This window comes from Podarcis muralis, chromosome 11 (genome assembly GCF_964188315.1).
Source record: "Podarcis muralis chromosome 11, rPodMur119.hap1.1, whole genome shotgun sequence".
NCBI lineage: Eukaryota > Metazoa > Chordata > Lepidosauria > Squamata > Lacertidae > Podarcis > Podarcis muralis.
Window position 1 is genome coordinate 54,618,780 of NC_135665.1, and position 18,996 is coordinate 54,637,775.

General features: G+C 45.3%; 1 protein-coding gene across 3 annotated transcripts in view; it reads right to left on the minus strand.

Moving 5' to 3' along the window:
* DCC (DCC netrin 1 receptor) overlaps positions 1 to 18,996 on the minus strand; it is a 928,036-nt gene that overhangs the window by 328,922 nt on the left and 580,118 nt on the right. For all 3 annotated transcript variants that reach the window (XM_077936487.1, XM_077936485.1, XM_028749092.2), the window contains exons 6-7: positions 17,062 to 17,216; positions 12,607 to 12,727 (exon numbers count right to left, since the gene is read on the minus strand). In XM_077936487.1, coding sequence (XP_077792613.1) covers positions 12,607 to 12,727; positions 17,062 to 17,216 — 276 coding nt within the window. The remainder of the gene's footprint in view (positions 1 to 12,606; positions 12,728 to 17,061; positions 17,217 to 18,996) is intronic.

The window sequence follows — 18,996 nt, forward strand, 5'->3', positions numbered from 1 at the left end:
GAGTTTGCAGTTTGAATCACAGATTAACAAATCGAATTTATTAGCTTGGAAAGACACAAAGCCACTGAGGTCAACAAAAATACCTAGAATATAGCAAGTTGCAGAAGCCCACGCTTTAACAGGTGCACGTCTATGCACCAAGTTGTAGCACAACAACCTGTGACCCAGCATTTCTTCCACTGAAGCATGTCATGGTCCCTGAATTTGTGGGCACATGCTCTAAATATTGGAGCTATGAATAATGGAGCCTGCACTCTTCATTGCTTTGAGAAGAGATGTGGATGTGGATGAGAAAAGCATCATGGAACATCTTCCTAGGGCCATTTGCAACTCCATTTCCAAAGTGCAGTGGAGCTGTGCCGCAAATGGGTGCTCAGCTGAGCCATGGCTATGCTTTCAAAGGTTAGGAGGAAAAGAGAAAAAGAAAGCTGCTCTTGGATCACAATTTGTAAGTACTATCTTCACCACCTCCTTGAAAACCTGAAGAATTGCACCTCCAAGAATGTCCCTGAATGTCCCTCAGCCTTCAGTGGAAAGGTCCAATGAAGGCTGAGGGGCATTTTCCATCACCATAGTTTGGTTGACCTTGTCTTCCCTCCTCCCTACCACCTTTTCTAACTTGTCAATCAGAAATGGTGGCCCATTTTCCTACAAAAAGAGGTGCCAGAACTTACCATGAATGCCTTGCTTGTTCTCTTATGATGGCAATGACACCCAACTGAGAGGTGCTGGTATGGCGTTGCGGCTGAAATAAGCCCTGCTCCCATGCATATCAGGACAACCCAGTGCACATTTTGCCCCCAGAGGGAAACTAGGGATTCAAGGAAGGGATCAATGTCTGAGGCGATTCCATACCCCAGGTGTACAGAGAAAAAACAAGGTATGTCTTGTAAGGACGGAATAAGTAGTCCCAGAATAATCAGAATAATCAGAACAGCATTTGCTGCAAGGCAATTTGTGGGTCAGAGTTGAATCCAGATAAACATTTGGCTAATTTGGTTTTAAAGCAAGTTTGTTACAACTCACACATTCAGTGTAAGGTTATACGATGTTAAACTAAAGGGCGCCATAAAATATGCATAAGCAATAATTCACAGTTAGCATCGTCACTGTTATTATTATTGGTGCTTATGTGGACTCATAAGGGCATAACAAACTGGTTATGCATGCTAAAATATGGGTAATCAAATTTTCCTACTATGGGACATAAAGAGAATATGGCAGGAAGTCAAAAAGCCACTCTCCCCCCTCCCTGCCCATCTGCATTGTTCTGTATGTTGATATGCTTTGGAGCTTTTGGTTTTATATTTTGATTGTGTATTAGATAGATGGGAGGAATTCCTCCTCTTAATGTGTTGGGATGGTTAAAGGTAAAGGTAAAGGTACCCCTGTCCATACGGGCCAGTCTTGACAGACTCTGGGGTTGTGCGCCCATCTCACTCAAGAGGCCGGGGGCCAGCGCTGTCCGGAGACACTTCCGGGTCACGTGGCCAGCGTGACATCGCTGCTCTGGCGAGCCAGAACCGCACACGGAAATGCCATTTACCTTCCCGCTAGTAAGCGGTCCCTATTTATCTACTTGCACCCGGGAGTGCTTTCGAACTGCTAGGTTGGCAGGCACTGGGACCGAACAACGGGAGCGCACCCCGCCGTGGGGATTCGAACCGCTGACCTTTCGATCGGCAAGCTCTAGGCGCTGAGGCTTTTACCCACAGCGCCACCTGCATCCCATGTTGGGATGGTTACAGGATGACAAATGGAGAATCACAGAGTTGGAAGAGACTTCAAGGTTTATCCAGCGGCTCCCGGATGAGGAAAGATTGCAGCATTTCAAACTTTCTTTTTAAGGAAAAGTCAAGTATGAGGTGACATGGTAGACGTTTATAATATTATGAATGGTATGGAGAGGGGGGACAGAGAAATGTTTTTCTCCCTCTCTTTTACTAGTAGAACTTGTGGACAATCAGCGAAGCTGAATGTCCGCTAGATGGAACAATCCCTTATCATTTCCCAGTGTGCTTGTTCTGACCTCCCCACAAGAGTGGATTTGGGGGGCATATGGGGGAAGGGGAGGGGAGGGGAGGGGAACTGGGTGAATGAGGAGCCCCCAAGGAGGACCGGGAAGACAAAGACTTAGACCCCTGCTCCTGGTGGTGTGACAATGGGGAGGAGGCTGGGGAAGGAATGAGATGGGAGGTGCTGGAAGCAGTAAGCTGGAGAGAGGGGTCAGAAGAAGGCTTCCAGGACAGGGCTGGAGGCTGAGCACCTCAGTGTGAGCACAGACATAGACGGGGGGAATCAGAGGGTACACTTGTCATCCCACAGCAGGACAGCTCAGTGCTGCTGGTTCTCCTCCTCTCACACCCTGCTCTAGGAGAAACCTACATGTCGCCAAGCAATGGGCCAGACAGGCCCAGAGGAGGAGCTCACCCCCCCCCCAATGTCACAGTCTTTGTCTGTTGGAGAGGGCTCCAGAATGAGAGGCTCAAGGGGGAAGGTGGGGCTGGAGCTCAGTTTCCAGAAACATCTCAAGCTGAAGGAGTCGAGCCAGGGACTCGCTGTGTTACTTTCTGTGAGTAAAAGTCAATTGCATCTCAAGCCTCTGGCCTTTTCCTGACCTGCAGTGGTCAAGGCACTTTCCTGTCAGCCTTCATGAACAATGGGAGCCCTTGCAACTGCCTTCTGCTAGCACACTGGTTTAGCTGAATCCATGCCATTGTGGTTATTTCTGATGGTTCCTAATATATTTTTGAATTCTTTTTGTTCAATTGCTATGCTGTGAGACACTTCAGGCACAACTTTGTGGGGGGAAACGGCGCACAGATAAATAATAATGATGATCCTATGCATGTCTACTCAGAAAAAAGCCCTGTTTATTTTTATTTATTAACAGACATTTTCCCCAGGCAAGTGGGGGGGGGGGGGAGGGAGGACATATAGCCTTAAATTAAAACCACAGTTGCTCCTGGAGAATGAAGTGCATTGAAATGACCTCCATAGCACTATTGCTTTGAGCAAAATGTCCCTGTTAACACATAGTAGCCTGAATAAAAAGGACACGGGTAATACAATGTAAGGATAAGGTGAGTGAGATGAGGTCAGTGCTGTAACAATGAAAACCCAAGGCCTTATTGATCAGCGTTCTGGGGGGGGGGGGGAGAACAAATATGAGAAAAGGGAGGCAGAAACTGCACATAGCCCTAAAACTTAAGTAGAAGTTATTGACATTGAACCTGAAGCATTGAACTGCAACATAAATTTATAGCATATGATTGTTTTTAGGCACAGAAAATGTGGGGATTCTAATTGTGGACACACTGAAGGTGGAGGAAATAAAAATATGGGTGTCAGAGATGCATGTACTTAGATTCTAAAAGAGAAAGTTTGTTAGGTGTGGGTTACATCATCGTAAGTTGTCAACCCTTCATCCAGACATGGCGGAACTGCAGAAAAGTGTTCTAAACCTAGCTTAGGGCGGCGGCAAGGAGGTTTTGAGTACCACCCTCTTTACGATCTTTAGGATGAGGGTCCTTTGTGCCAAAGGACTGCTTTTAGGCCAAGATCCCTATCAAGGTCTCAGATGATCACTCACAACAGAAGTGCTGCAATTTTAGGGATCTTCTATACCTGCTGATGCAAAACCAATGGATTCTACCCCAACTTCCTTGACTGCCTGACCATGCTTTCTTTCTGCTCCTCCAATTCTGCTTCTCCTGAATCCTCTTTGGATAGGGTTACCAGACGTCCCCAGTTCCCGGGGACAGCCCCCAGATTTGCAAATCTGTGCCCAGGAAACGTGGCAGTGGCAGCCTCAGCAGCCCAGAGCCAGCCTGGTAGTGCAGTTAGCTCTGGCTGGCTTCAGGAGCTGCTCGCTGCCGCCGCCACTGCCGAAGAGGAACCGGGGATGTCCGGCGGTACAGATCTCCTGCCCCCTTCCCCCTTTGTTTTGACAGATTGGGGGAGGCTTGGGAGTCACAGGCGGGTGGCCATTGCCCAGGAGGGGACAAGGCGTGAGATTTCTCTGCAAGGCAAGGTGCAAAACCCTTCTTTTGCATCCTGTGAAACATAAATGTGCAGAAGTTTTAAAAAACTGGGCAACGGCTGGCCACCTGTGACTTCTGAGCCTCCCTCGATCTGTCAAAACAAAGGCGGAAGGGGGCAGGAGATTGGGGAAGGCTCAGGAGTCATGGGCAGGTGTCACACCGTTGCCCAGTTTTTTTTACAAACTCTGCGCATTTATGTTCCACAGGGTATGAAAAAAAGGATTTGCACCTTTATACAATATGCATGTGTGCTTGGGCCCAGGGTCTTTTGCCTCACCATCCCCACTACTGACTCCCTGCTGCTACTCAGCTTCAAAAAAAGAAAAAAGAAAGAAAAGTGTCCCTGGATTCATTGGGAAAAAAATCTGGTAACCAAGACTTTGGAGTCCCTGCAAGTAGAAGCCTGGGCAAAGCAGGATTCCTTATTTATTGTGGTCTGCAAGTGCCCTAAGAACACAAGAACAGCCCTTTTGTTTCAGACCAAAGGCCTACAATGGCCAAACAGACATCTATAGGAATTCCACAATTTCCCCTTTAGCTCTTGGGTCTCCTAGATTATCAAGGGTGGCTTTCAGATGTTGCCAGAATATAACTCCCATTACCCTTGACCATTGGCCATGCTGTCAAGGGCTGATAGATGCTGTAGTCTGACAACATCTGGAGGACCAGAGGTTCCCCATCCCTGTCAACAGTTTGTGAGCTGACACTGCACACAGCTTTAAGCAGCATGGTGTCCTCCACATGTTGTCGAGCTACAGCTCCCATAGTCCCTGACCACTGACTACGATAGCTTGGGCTGCTGGGAGATGGAGTCCAACAACATCTGGAGTGGATCACACCAGTTACCTCTGCTTTTACACCTTGCCAGTAGATCTGACTCAACCCACTGGGAGCATCTCCCTGCAAGCTGTACTGAAATGAAGTTTTTGTAAGAGGTGGGAAGATTTGCCTACGATTCATAACAAGGTATTTTTTTGCAAGTAATTCCTGTGCAGCCTATGATCCTTTCTCCGTCTGATAAAGCCAGTACAGCGTGGGGTCTGTCTAGCACAATATTTTGGTAAGACGTGGTTTTCTTTATCATGGCACTTGTAAGTTAGCTCCTGCAAACAATGCCTGGAGCTACTAATTAATATTTTTCTCACATGCCCAGGATTGAGCATGCATCCTCCAGCTAAGTTTCTAGCTAGCGAGGAAAGTGTTATGAAATACTGTTGACAATTATCCTACTGGTTATACATCAGGTGTGGGAAAAGCTGATTATTTCAAATTTGCCTTGGCTGACTTTCTCTTCTCCCCCCACTGCCCAATGTGTTACTCTATGGAATAATAAAAAAAAAATGCTTCTCTGAGCCTATATCTGAATAGCAAAACAAAACAGAGCTAAAGCAAATGATTTTCACTATGATTATTTGCTAGTTCACTTCTGGGGAAGGAAGTTTCCTCAGGGACATGCTTCTCATTGCCTGTTGTTTTAATAGCCTCAGAGCCACTCAAGTTTACTGCTACAAGTCGGCAAAAGCCATTTAAGAAGAGGCTGAAAGACTTGAGCTGTGTTCAGTCATAGAAACACAATGGGGGATATTGAGTTTTTTGCAGCCTCATTCTGTGCATTCTCTGCCCCACTCCATACATCAGGGGTGGGTCTCCTGGTGCCCTATCAGATGTTAATGACTACAGCACTCATCATTTCTGACCGCTGGCCATGCTGGCTAGGGCTGATGGGAGTTGGGAGTCCAACATCCTTTAGAGGGCCACAGTTTTCCATCCCCATGCATCCTACATCCTCATATGCTGTAGATCAACAAAAGAAGCACCTACAGTTGTCAGGAGTTCAGCCTACACTCGAGTAGGACCCTGGTAGAGACACATGCCCAACTGGCATGTTCCCTCCCTCCTGGTCGATCATTCGGGAGCTCAAGAGCTTTCTTCTGCCCGAACATCATTGCCACCGATTCCAACTGACACCGGCACACTTAGGGATCCGCAGAGTTTGCACATCATGCGTGACAGACCTCAGCAACTCAGCATTTTGGCTAATCTACTTTATTTACATTTAAACACACAGAGAGCACTTCAACATGGCTCCCTCTCTCTCTAGCATCCGACAGCAAAGATAAAAAGAACAAAGGACAATAGTCCCACTTCACGGAACACAGTAACACAAACATCCTGTCTCCGTCACTTCCCACTCTGTGGAGTCAAAACATACACCGTCATGTGAAAGACAACAATCCTATGACTGCAATCATAGATCAGGAATTCTAACACAGTACTCTTCACTCAACTGAGAACCTTAAATGGCCAGCTTTCCTGTTTCGGTGGAGGGACTATACCAGGGATGGGAATGCACAGCCTCCACACAGTCATTGCTGGACTCCCATTAGACCCAGCCACTATGGCCAATGATCAGGGAAGATGGAAGCTGTAGCTCAGCAACACCAATTCAATAAATGCATGAGGGAAGTGTGCTCAGTTGCCTCAAAAGGCTTTTCCCCGCATGTGCCTGTTCCTGCTTCTCCATGAACCAGTCATCTACCATTAGCACCTTTTCTTCAACACAACTATTGCAAAAGGATGAGTTGGTCTCCACTCACAAGCAGGGATGGGGGAGACATTCGATTCAGCACACATAATGCAGAATCTATCACATTCTCACCTTCTGAACTGAATATGTGAACTGAACCTCAGGGAACCTTTTGGAACTCACACTTATCTGAATTCTGTGAAGCTGTTTTCCAATCAAGCAGTTTTTCTAAAAATGCATATATTATGGGAGAGCGTGCATAAAAAAATACAAGATTTTGGTGAAATCTATCATACAAAAATGCATTGTATTAAGGGAAATTGCTTGCAAAACTGGGTACGTTAGTCAAAATAAAATTGAGGTCATTAGGAAAAATTCGCACTTAAAATGCTGATGAGATTTCATGAGGTTTTTTGAGGGGTTAATTCACGATTTGCTGCAAAATGGGGAGAACTGAATTTAAGAGCAGGATAATGAGAAACTGTAAGCTGAAACTGACAGATCCTTCTATCCTAATTCACAAGACTATATCAAAAGTTCATTAAGCTCTTTAAATTACTGTTTGACCTACTGCTACCAGGGACAGTCTGCCATACTTAATCTGCAATGCTTTGAGGGAAACCGTGTCTGATGGAATATAATATACAGAAATATCTAAAAGACAATGGACTGTTGGTTTAAATGGAAACCGTGAGAATCTGTCTGGATTAGACCATTCACAGACACTGAAACTGACTGGCTCTTGAATGGATATTGGTATGAATTTTGAAAAGAGTAGATTTTGAACTATGGTAAACTTCATCTCTAGGGATCTGTGAGCTTTTATCACCAATCATCAGTTCTGAACTTTGGATTTGGGGATGATTATCTGAGTGGCTATCTGGACTTACAGTGAATTTACTGCTTGGAAAATAAACTTGTGAGTGGAGGCCCCACTCCCCGCTTTGTGATGAAATAAGACATATGGACACAAGCATTTTAGGTTAATGGGCTAAAAAAGGCCACAACTTTATTGGTTACAGAATGTGAGTGGTATTGATTTACGCACTGGCTCAGAACAGACTATACTTGACTCCTGCCAGCTCTGCAGGGTTAACAACCTGTAGGGGGACCTTGTTGATTCAAATCAACTGGAAGCTTTCCCTTAGAGTCACTGGAGGGTCATGACATGGCCCTAGCCACCACCTGGGCATCGGACAGAAACCATGACCACCAGATTTCTTTAATGGAATATCCTTCAAGGGGAGGGGTAGGTGATGGCCACAACCTCCTCTCCAACACACAACACATTTTCCAGTGCCTAACTGCCAAACCTTACAAAGTTGTGACAATTTGCTACGAGGTAGGCAAGAAACCAAGTGGCTGGTGCCAATCTGCCAAATAGAAAGAATTCCTACCAGACCCCTTGGACAACCAAGGTGACCAACTGAAGTCCATAGCAAGGTTAGGTGCAGAAGCAAAACCTAGAGGGAGGGAGGGAGGGTGATCCGAGGAAGCTGGAACAAAAAGGCAGTGCTCGTGTGCCCGCGACCATTTTTAAACAGCTACCCCCCCCCCAGGCAGCCAGATTGGCTGGCTAGGGTGTGTGATGCGGGCACAGGATTCCAGTGATGCAGGGGCTCTGCCACGTCCCCCCGCAAGTGCAGGAAGTGATTCCCACTCACAACCCCTCCCCTCGTGGAAGAGGAGAGGCTTTGTGAACCTAAACTCTAGCCAATTAGTCTAGACTTGGAATTGGAAGACAGAATATCTGCAAAAGGAGGAACTGGCCACCACTCAGAAGACTATATCAAAAGTTCATTAGGCTCCCATAAATATCCTCCAACAGCCAGGGGTGGCTTTAATAGGCCATTGTCTGTATTTCAGCACCAAACAGATTTGTCGCAGTTGCTAGGGGTAACACCCCGTCTGTGGCCTGTGGACGGGCTCAAACAGAACAGCTGGGGAATGCAGCCCTCATGCCGTGTGAGACAGGGATGGTGTCCATTTATTGACAAGGTTTTAAAACAGAGAGGGCTATGTTCTTCTCAGTGTGATGAAGTCCAGGGCTCAATTTGTATTTATACCAGGTTCCCCCTACCATCTGTGCATCCCGCCGTTCTCAACATCTCAGAGGAATCAGAGTGGCATTGTTTGAAGATCAGATTAAATAGCCAGGGAAAAGCAATCCATCATTTATAAGGGGGAGAATGGAGACAGTTTACAATGGCATCCCCATAGCTCTTTAGGATTTTGTCTTCATTTGTGTTTGCTTTCATTCTAGTCCAACACCAAACTTTTTTTTTTTTTAAATGCACACCCAAAGAACAGCAATTTGCTGTCAAGCACTCAAACATCTAGGTGGCAACTGCAATGAATTATACAACTTCCTCTAGGCTGTTCCCAGTGATGAATTAAATGACTCTATCACAAAAGATGGCCTCTATCGCTCCCCCACTGGGTTGGCATCTGTGTAAAAGAGCAGAAGCTGAATGTGGGAACCAGACTTCCATGTAAAACAACCACACACACAAACTGTAGGCTTGCCAAAAGTGAGGTGTGTGACATACACAGCAGTTCTTAAGAGGAAAGTCATCATTCTGAGCACAGGTGACAGGTAGAATTGCGAGCAGGAGCAGCTGAACTTCCTGGCACCAATGGGGAGGGGCAAGGTGTGGGTGGATCAACACACTTCTGGTCCATGTGAGTTTTGCACTCGCATAAGTCCATTATTGGGATGCAGGTGGCACTGTGGGTTAAACCACAGAGCGTGGACTTGCTGATCAGAAGGTCGCAATTCGAATCCCTGTGACGGGATGAGCTCCCGTTGCTCGGTCCCTGCTCCTGCCAACCTAGCAGTTCGAAAGCACGTCAAAGTGCAAGTAGATAAATAGGTACCGCTCCAGCGGGAAGGTAAATGGCATTTCCGTATGCTGCTCTGGTTTGGCAGAAGTGGTTTAGTCATGCTGGCCACATGACCCGGAAGCTGTACGCCGGCTCCCTCGGCCAATAAAGTGAGATGAGTGCTGCAACCCCAGAGTAAGCCATGACTGGACCTAATGGTCAGGGGTCCCTTTACCTTTAAGTCCATTATGTTCTATTTATGCATTACTCTGTGTGTGTGGTGGTGGTGGGTGAATAAAAACATAACTGTGCAAATTTGTACTTAAATGCATTTTTCTGCCACATAATGCATTTTGAATTTATTTTATCCTAAACATACACAACTTTAAGCATTGCTTTGGGCTGAAAACTGGCACATTGCCAAAATCTGGAGAAGTGAAAAATCCGAAGGGTAACTGTGTTCCAATCTGAACAATAGTCCAAGGTTGGGAAGCAATTGGAAGAACTTTGTATTTTAAGGCGCACTGACCTATCTCACACTTTCCAATATATGTTAACTGAAATGCGCTTCTTCAAATTTTACAAGGCAGTTCTCAAGCCAAATACCATGTTCAAAAATGTGTATATTAGGGCAATGCATACATAGAAATGTGTATGTCAGTGACAATAGCATGCAAAAAAATGTGTTATATTAAACTGTTTTGGGGAAGTGTGTATATTATGTAAAATTGCATACAAAAATGTGAATATTAAAGGAAATCACATTAAAGTGATGAATTTTCATTGGAACTTTTTCAGCTTATTATTGAGGTATTATCCTCAAATGATGTGGAAATATTAATTGCATTTAAGATGGGGAAAATCAGAAACCCAGATTGCCAGATTCAGCTACCCTCAGTCCAGGGAGTCATGGACCAGGTATGTTCATATTGGAATTTGCAAATAATTAATTCCTAAAGTATCCCTTTCCATATGTTGCTTATTTATTATTTTATTTCATAACAAATAAATATACCGTTTACAGTGACTGTCTGAAAGCTAGGTGAATATCAGCACTTAAATGTAATGTGAATGTTGACAGCCCTAAATGGTTTTCTGGATGTACAAAAATGCAGAAAGAAAAAGATCAGAGAATGCTGAAAGCCATCATAGGTACAATGTGACTTGCAATATGTCAGATCATAATCACATTGTTAATAATAAAACAACTGCTGCATATGAATCTCAGTGGCAGGATATCAAATGACATGCACAAAGAAACACAGATTTGATCAACAGCAAGATTGCATTGGAAAGTCTTTGTCCTAGAAAAATGAAAGAACCATGGCGCACGCCCTTTAACTTTTGCATGGCTGGAAAGAAATGTGCTGCACAAAGGTGAGAGTCACATCCATTACTCCACCAACTTTTGTCGCTGACCCCCACTCACCTATAGAACGTGCCCCATGAACCTCAAAAAAGGTTCCCCACCTCTGCCATAATACCTGTGTGAATCAGCCCCTGATTTGCATTTATATGCATGTAATTGAAAATTGACAGGTTAGGAACAAAGATTATTTTTAGGATCAAAGTTAAAGAGATAGAGAGAAAGGCTATGCTGGAATTAGCCACCTGCCCCTGTCTCCCCATCTGTTTTCATAACGATGGTTTATTTTTATTTTTAAAAAATGCATTTATTTTAATTTTACCTTTCTCCCTTCAGTATCAGTCAATTAGCCAAGATTATTCTGCCTCCAGAATAACAATAAGGTGAGAATTCAAATAGACAACATAAATATGACACACTTTCTATGAAGGTCAGACCCACAGAAGGAGTTTCAGCTGAGTACCTGTGTTCTGTTCTCTACACATGGTTTCTTTTTCACCACCTCCTCTTTAAAGAACAACATCCGTCCCCATCAAAGCCTACTTTTCAGCATGTGACCTATCTTTCACTTTCTTTGTAATGCAAACACTTTAAACAACAACATGCAGCAAGGAAGCACATGTCCCCTTCAGGTAATGAAACATTTGCCGGTGGGACGCTCAGGACCAGATTTGGCATCTCCTTCCATCCACCTGCCTTCTTCCATGGGCTTCCTCTAATTGTCCTGTCTACATCACCTCCTAGGTCAGCACAAATAGCAAAACCACCAAGAAAAAAGGAGATGAAGGCTTGTATGTCACCAAGCCCTACTCTGAATGGACCCATTTAAAAATGCATTTAAGTTAGTCGTTTTCATGGATTCCAATGGGCTTACTCTGAGTAGAATTAGTCAGATACAACCCAGAGATGTGATTCTGCACACTTTCTACTGCGGTGGGACATGGAGGGGAATGACATTTCCTGCAGCACATTCAAGGGCCCAGCCTAGGGCTCTTCTGTCCCAATGGAAACGGGTGTTACAGAACAACGAATGATTACTCGCCAGTATCGCTATAGACCAGGCATGTCTACCTAGATCATGATCTACCGGTAGACCAGTGGACATCAGTGGCAGATCACCGGTAGATCACTGGCTCCCCCCCAAGAAGCTCAAAAACTTTGCCCTGAACCCCAAAAAAGGCCCTCCTTCCTAAAAAAAGCTCAAGAACTTTGACCTGAACCCCCCAAAAGGGGGTAGCTCACTGCCAGTTTTCAACTCTGTGAGCAGATCGCAGACTCTTGGGAGTTGGCCACCCCTGCTATAGACTGATGACCACAATCGTTAGAATCCAAGCAAAAAAACACAGGAGCTGGTGTAGGTCACAGGCAGGGGTGGAGGAAGTGGGGTGCAGTGGGGGCGGACCTCTCCGGGTGACATTTGGCGTGCCTCCCGCCCACGACTCCCAAGCCTACCCCAAGCCATCAGGGGAAGGGGGGAGTTGCGCTGCTTTACCATGGCATTCCCCCTTTCCCCTTGGTTTTGACAGCTGGGGGAGGCTTGGGAGTCATGGGCGGGTGGCACACCGAATGTCCACCACCAGCGGTTCGCTCTGCCCCTGTGGGCAACTTGCTCCACCCCCCAGCTGCAGAGCGTGAGCACCACTCCATGCACCCGAGCGGCTATCCTGCACCTGGGAGGGCACCCTCCGTGCCTCACCCCCCTTTGTGAGTGTGCTCCGCCCCCCTCGGGAGCACGCCCGCCCTGGGCAACAGGGCATATGCTCTGCCGCTAGTCACACAGTCCAAGACTCTGCTATTCATATTAATTAAAACAAAGCAAACGATTCTGTATGCCTTTTGCATCTTACCAGGTTCAGGGATGATGAGCTGCGCACTGGTTTGAGCATTCCCAGCATCATTTTCAGCTACACACTGGTAGAAGCCTTCGTCTGATTTTACCAAGCCCAGAATCCGCAGGTTGCTGCCACCCTAAAGAGAGGGAGAGAAGCAGAAGCAATTACCTAGAGCTGTGCCTCAGAAACTTCACAGGTTTTTTCTTTCTTTCTCCTGAATTAAAATTGGAGGCACACTTCAGTTTTATGGTTTCCTCAATGTTTTCTGTGAGATAAGCTGTGGGGAAACTTGTTTTCTATATAGCAGTAGCGGCCAGCAAGGAGAAGGGGGCTCCTTGTACCTGACCTCCCATTGCAGAGTAGCTACTGCTTATAGGGAGGGGTGAGGGCACTGGCATTTTGCAAGCAGATGGGTAGGTATGCCAGGTGGACTCTGTTTGGGCACCCACATGGTGTCAGCCACCTGCTGCCTCACCCTCTTCTGCCTCCTGCTAAGAGGTGGAACAATGGAACAAACTCCCTCGGGAGGCTGTGGGCCCTCCTTCCTTGACGGTTTTTAAGCAGAGGTTGGATGAGCATCTATGATGGATGCTTTCCTTGAGTTTCCTCCATGCAGGGAGTTGGACTAGTTGGCCCTCGGGGTGCCTTCCAACTCTACAAGTCTAGGATTCTAAGAGGTAATGACTGCCGTTCAGAGGTCAGGTGCAAGGAGCCACCCATCCCCACAGGCCACTACCTCTGTTCAAGGCTGCATTCCCTTGGGGCCAGTAACCAGCTGGGTCATTGGCTCATGGTGCGAAGGTCTGATGCTAGTGGTGGACAGCTATATTGTTTTTAATATTTGGTTGGAAGCCGCCCAGAGTGGCTGGGGAAACCCAGCCAGATGGGCGGGGTATAAATAATAAATTATTATTATTATTATTATTATTATTATTATTATTATTATTATTATTAGTAGTAGTAGTATTATTAGTATTATTATTATTAGGAGCCAAAAAGGTTGATGAGTATGGCCAGAACCGAAAGCAGATGTGTCACAGGTCCTTTTTTAAAGGTAAAGGTACCCCTGCCCGTACGGGCCAGTCTTGACAGACTCTGGGGTTGTGCGCCCATCTCACTCAAGAGGCCGGGGGCCAGCGCTGTCCTGAGACACTTCCGGGTCACGTGGCCAGCGTGACAAAGCTGCATCTGGCGAGCCAGCGCAGCACACGGAAACGCCGTTTACCTTCCCGCCAGTAAGCGGTCCCTATTTATCTACTTGCACCCGGGAGTGCTTTCGAACTGCTAGGTTGGCAGGCGCTGGGACCGAGCGACGGGAGCGCACCCCGCCGCGGGGATTCGAACCACCGACCTTTCGATCGGCAAGCCCTAGACGCTGAGGTTTTACCCACAGCGCCACCCGCATCCCTAGGTCCTTTTTTTACCTGCCACCAATTTTTTCTTTTGTCCAGCCAACCCCTTTCAGCCAATTTTTACCTCTCCTTGCCACCCGCATGACAAAGGTTGCCTCCCCTACCATCACACTGCAAGACTATCTGTCCACAAGCCCTCTTTTTTTTGCGCTTCGGCCATGCATTGCTGTTGATCCTCTGAGGACAGGTAACCCCGATCCACATGAGGTGGAACTGCAAAAGTCTGGACCAATTTTTACATTTTTGGTATTGTATTTCTTGCACACTGCTGAGAGATTATTGCAGTTAAAGCAGTTTATTACTGATGCCACTATTGAAACCCAGCCCCCAGGCAAAAACCTTTTAGTCCCAGCCTCCTTTAGTAATGTTTTAGAAGCCAGCACCACCAGCAACATGGATATGGCTAAAACAGGGGAAAGAGTTGTAAGGAAGGTTTCCAGCAACTGGAAGTCAGTAGCATGGATCAATCCATCGATCTGTCATCCCAGTGGCCAACCAGATGCCTATGGGAATCCTGCAAGCAAGACCCAAGGGCAAGAGTACTCTGCCCTCCTGCGCTTTTCAACAACTGATAGTCAAAAGCAAACAGCCTTCAAATATTAAGGCAGAGCATAGCCACTATGGCTAAAAGCCTCTACCGCCCTGAATTTGTTTGATCCTCTTTTAAAGCCATCCAAAAAAAGCATCCTCTTTAAGGTATGCTGGTACTCACTCATGCCCGCCAGTTCATCCCTAGAGGATTGTAATAAAATGCACATACATTAAATAATGTGCTGACTCGGTTTGCTCACCCTGCTACCAGGACATTTGATTAACTAATAGTAATACTGCGGCCGCACGTAAGGGCAGCGCAAACACTTTATGCAACATGTAGAATCGACATCAAGAGGGGTCTGCATTGCATAATGGGTGCACTTAGTGGCAGAAGAAGAAGAAGAGAAGAAGAAGAAGAGTTTGGATTTGATATCCCGCTTTATCACTACCCGAAGGAGTCTCAAAGCGGCTAACATTCTCCTTTCCCTTCCTCCCCCACAACAAACACTCTGTGAGGTGAGTGGGGCTGAGAGACTTCAAAGAAGTGTGACTGGCCCAGGGTCACCCAGCAGCTGTATGTGGAGGAGCGGAGACGCGAACCCGGTTCCCAAGATTACGAGTCCACTGCTCTTAACCACTACACCACACTGGCTCTCGGTGGATTTGTGTGGGTGGATTTGTGTGGGTGTTTTTAAACACTTTTCCAGGCAAGCGAAAGGATTTGAACGTCAACCCTTCCCAGGTTACAGGCAGCCACAAAGGGAAGGAGGCCATTTCGTTTCAGCTGCATCCGGGCAGGGTTTCATCTGGAGGTGCTGTTGGCAGGCAGAACTAAATGATGCTGTAAAACTTTGGCTTCTAAGGAAGAGTCTTTGGCACCGCAAAAAAGGAGAAGAAATAAATAAAAATGTTCTGCCTAGAATGATTCTCTTATTAAAAGTCTTTCTTCCCTGGGCAGTTTTGGAAAAAAAGAACAAAAAGGGAACCTGCCCTTTCCCAATTACTTAATGAAAATGTCTGTCTCTTGGCAAGCTGAGCAAAGCCTGCCTGATTGTCTTTATTATAAACAGCAATGGTGGGTAAAGTTGTGTGAACTTGGATGCTCCTATAACTGAGTAAATCTTCCTCTCTGAATGAAAAGCGGGGAAAGCGCCCATGCCTTTTTATTAACTGGAACATGTTTAATTTAGATAATCATTGTCAATTTCACTTAATAGAAGGAACATTAATTAGGAAAGGGCAAGCTGATCTATATGCATGAGATTGCTAAACCTCTAAAATAAAAGTCATTATGGCGGGGTGGATTATCCAATGGCCACAATTTTTTTTAATAAAGCATCAGTTAACTACTTCTGAACTGAAGACAACTCCACCTATTCCACGTATTATCTGGGCAGGCAAACAATGAAGGTTATGTGTAGCCTTAGCCCGGTAACTTCCATTGTACATTATCCATGATTTCCTGTATCAAAGAGCTTTATGCAAGAGATCTGTCAGTGGGGGAGAAAGTCTGGAATGTTATGACAGGATGGGACACACCTGTTTTGACCGCCTAATGTTAAGAGCTGTTCAACTGTAGGGTAGATGTCATTAGGATGCCAAGTGATTGGCACCCACCTGTCAAAGTGGGTCTATGGAGGGCGTTTTGCAAAGTAGCCCACTAGTCTTCAACATTTCCTCACCTGGGGCCCACCTTTAGTACAAAAATGCACCTGAGTTCTCACTCATTTGTTTTTCTTTTTAACCACTTTGTATGATAGTAGTGCTGTTGTTGTGTTTCACATTAGATAGGGCTCAGTAACGGGTTATTAAAGACCAGCGTTCTGGGGCAGGGTTTTTTCAGCTGTGCTTGGAGTACCCCAGAAACATTTTAAGGGTTTCTCAACAAACAGTGAGTGATGACAGACAAGTTTCCTGAACAGACAGGTTGCCCACTGCTACACATCTTTGTAGCATCTTTGAAGGTGCCCTAGGTATTTCTTCTGAGGCTCTTCTCCAGGTCTTCCCTCTGAGGGAGTCTCAGAAGGTGAGAGGCCTTTCCGGTTGCAGCTCTTCATCTGTGGAATGTTTTCCCCACTGAGATCCACCTGCCACCTTTGTTGACATCTTTTCAGCACCAGGTAAAAACTTACCTTCTGCTCATAGGCTTTTGATGGACTAAGCTGATTTTCTTTTGCTGTTAGTGTGCTGCCATAGCTTCCTTTAGCTATTGATGGCGACTGTTCTTTTTTTATGAGTATACCCAAGTGACCAGGTAGAGAAGTCTGGCTGGTGTATATTAAAGGACCAGGTTCAGAACAGGACAGGGGAAACAGTTGCTGCAGCCGAAGGCAGATGGAGGGGAATAGCAAGGGACCTGGGAGAAATCTGGGGAAACTTGAAGGAGCCAGGATCTAAAGGAAAACTAAAGCTAAAACTAACTAAGTCTACTTTTGGTAGCACCTTTTACAGAGCTTTTGTTGCACCCATTGAATTGTGTCTGTTTCCTTGTTTTGGAATAATGGTAAAAACAAATAATGATTACCACTATCTGAAAATAATCACTAGGAATGACGACTTCTCCATTCTTGATCCATTGCACTGTAGGAATCGGTTTTCCAGAAACAGAGCATTCGAACTCGATGTCCATACTTTCATAGGCATAGAGATTTGAAGGATGATTGATAAACCATGGTGGAACTGCAAGAACAAAACAGGGAGAAAAAGATCTTAGTGAGCATGAATGCATATATATCACAAATATATATATATATATCGCAAAAAAATGACACATCGTGTTCTGTTCCCCCCTTCCTTCTCACTGATAGTGCAGAGAAAACAATTTCCTCCAGCCTACGTCATGCAACGCTGAAAGCTTAAACCTGGCACTGGCCTATGCCCACTATATATAGCTGGAGGAGCGGTCCCTCCCCTCCTTGTCTGGCAGTGTTCACTATCTCTTGATGGCTTCCATCATGGGCCATCACTGGTCTTTGTGCCTTAATGGCTTAAACTCAGCTAGCTCTGCCAGGCTAGGGTAGCTTACTAGCACAAGCTAAACCCAGGTATTTTGGTGTTTGAACACAGGTTAATCAAACTTGATTAATTCTAACTTCTACTAATTCTAAGAATTATGGGTGACTTGCATCTACAAACTCCAGCACCCTGGATCTATAACAGCAGCCATTCATCTGCAACCATATCCAATATAGGTTTTCATGATGCATCATGTTTCAAAACTGACCAGACCTTTGATGTGTCTGGGCAAAGCTTGGATAACCACATTGATTATGTAACAGTGGGGACAACATCTTCATTTGCATAAGTATAACCTGTGATTAGCTTTGCAAAATGAATCAATACGAGCAACATTATTTCCAAGCACAGAGGAGGAAGACTTAAGCCAGATTATCTTTTCGGAGGACAAATTCCTATTAAGCTGGCAATTATCTGTTGTCTTGTATTACTATAATGTATTAACACTTTTGCTGTATGGTATATGATATGCTAATTTAATTTAATTTCATCATTACCATAATACTAGTTATAGTATGATAAAAATTTGCAATTCAAGAGAAACTGCTAATAACATCACATTTCTAATGAGTTTTCCCATCATCAAAGGAGACAAGGGGGGGTGAGGGAAATCAGTCCTGTTTGTCAGCTTTCAACCAGGGAACAATATTCATTATTTTGAATATTCATGGTTGCTAGAAAACCAGATTAGATTTTAATTTCCTGGGTAGCATCCCTGGCTTATTTTTTGATACAGAAAATGCAATTGTATTTCTTAAGCAGCCATGCATAATGTCTGAATTATAAAGTTTTTACAACTGTATCAATAGCAAATGGCATTGTGAAATATGCACACAGTGGATTCCAGAGTCTATCAGAGCTGCAGACACATATCATGATTCTTCAGCCTTCTTGTACACAGTAGCTAAGGCTCAATTCATATCATTACTTTCGATCACACAAGGTCAGTAAAAATACTTATGTTAAAAATTATATCTAGGCTTTCCTTTAAAAAAATCAAAGTCAGGTAAAATTTCAAGATAAAAATAACCATACCCAAAAGTGACAATATAAACATTTAAAAAAATAAAATCATAGAGCAGTAAGATATAAACATAGTAAGTATGAATGAGAGCACTAGCAAAACAGTAGCTGTATATGGGATCCTCCTCACAGAGGGTCCTGGTTGCACGCGGGCCATGGGACATCCCCCAAAACCTATTTGGTAGGGTCCTAGGGTGTGGAGCCAGGCATGTATAGTGTGGCCCCACAGTCACGCCAGGCTGCTTGAGCCAATCCGGTTATGGAGGCGTGATTAGGGGGCTATATACCTGAAGGAGCGTCTCCACCCCAATCGTTCAGCCCAGACACTGAGATCCAGTGCCGAGGACCTTCTGGCGGTTCCCTCATTGTGAGAAGTGAGGCTACAAGGAACCAGACATAGGGCCTTCTCGGTAGTTGTGCC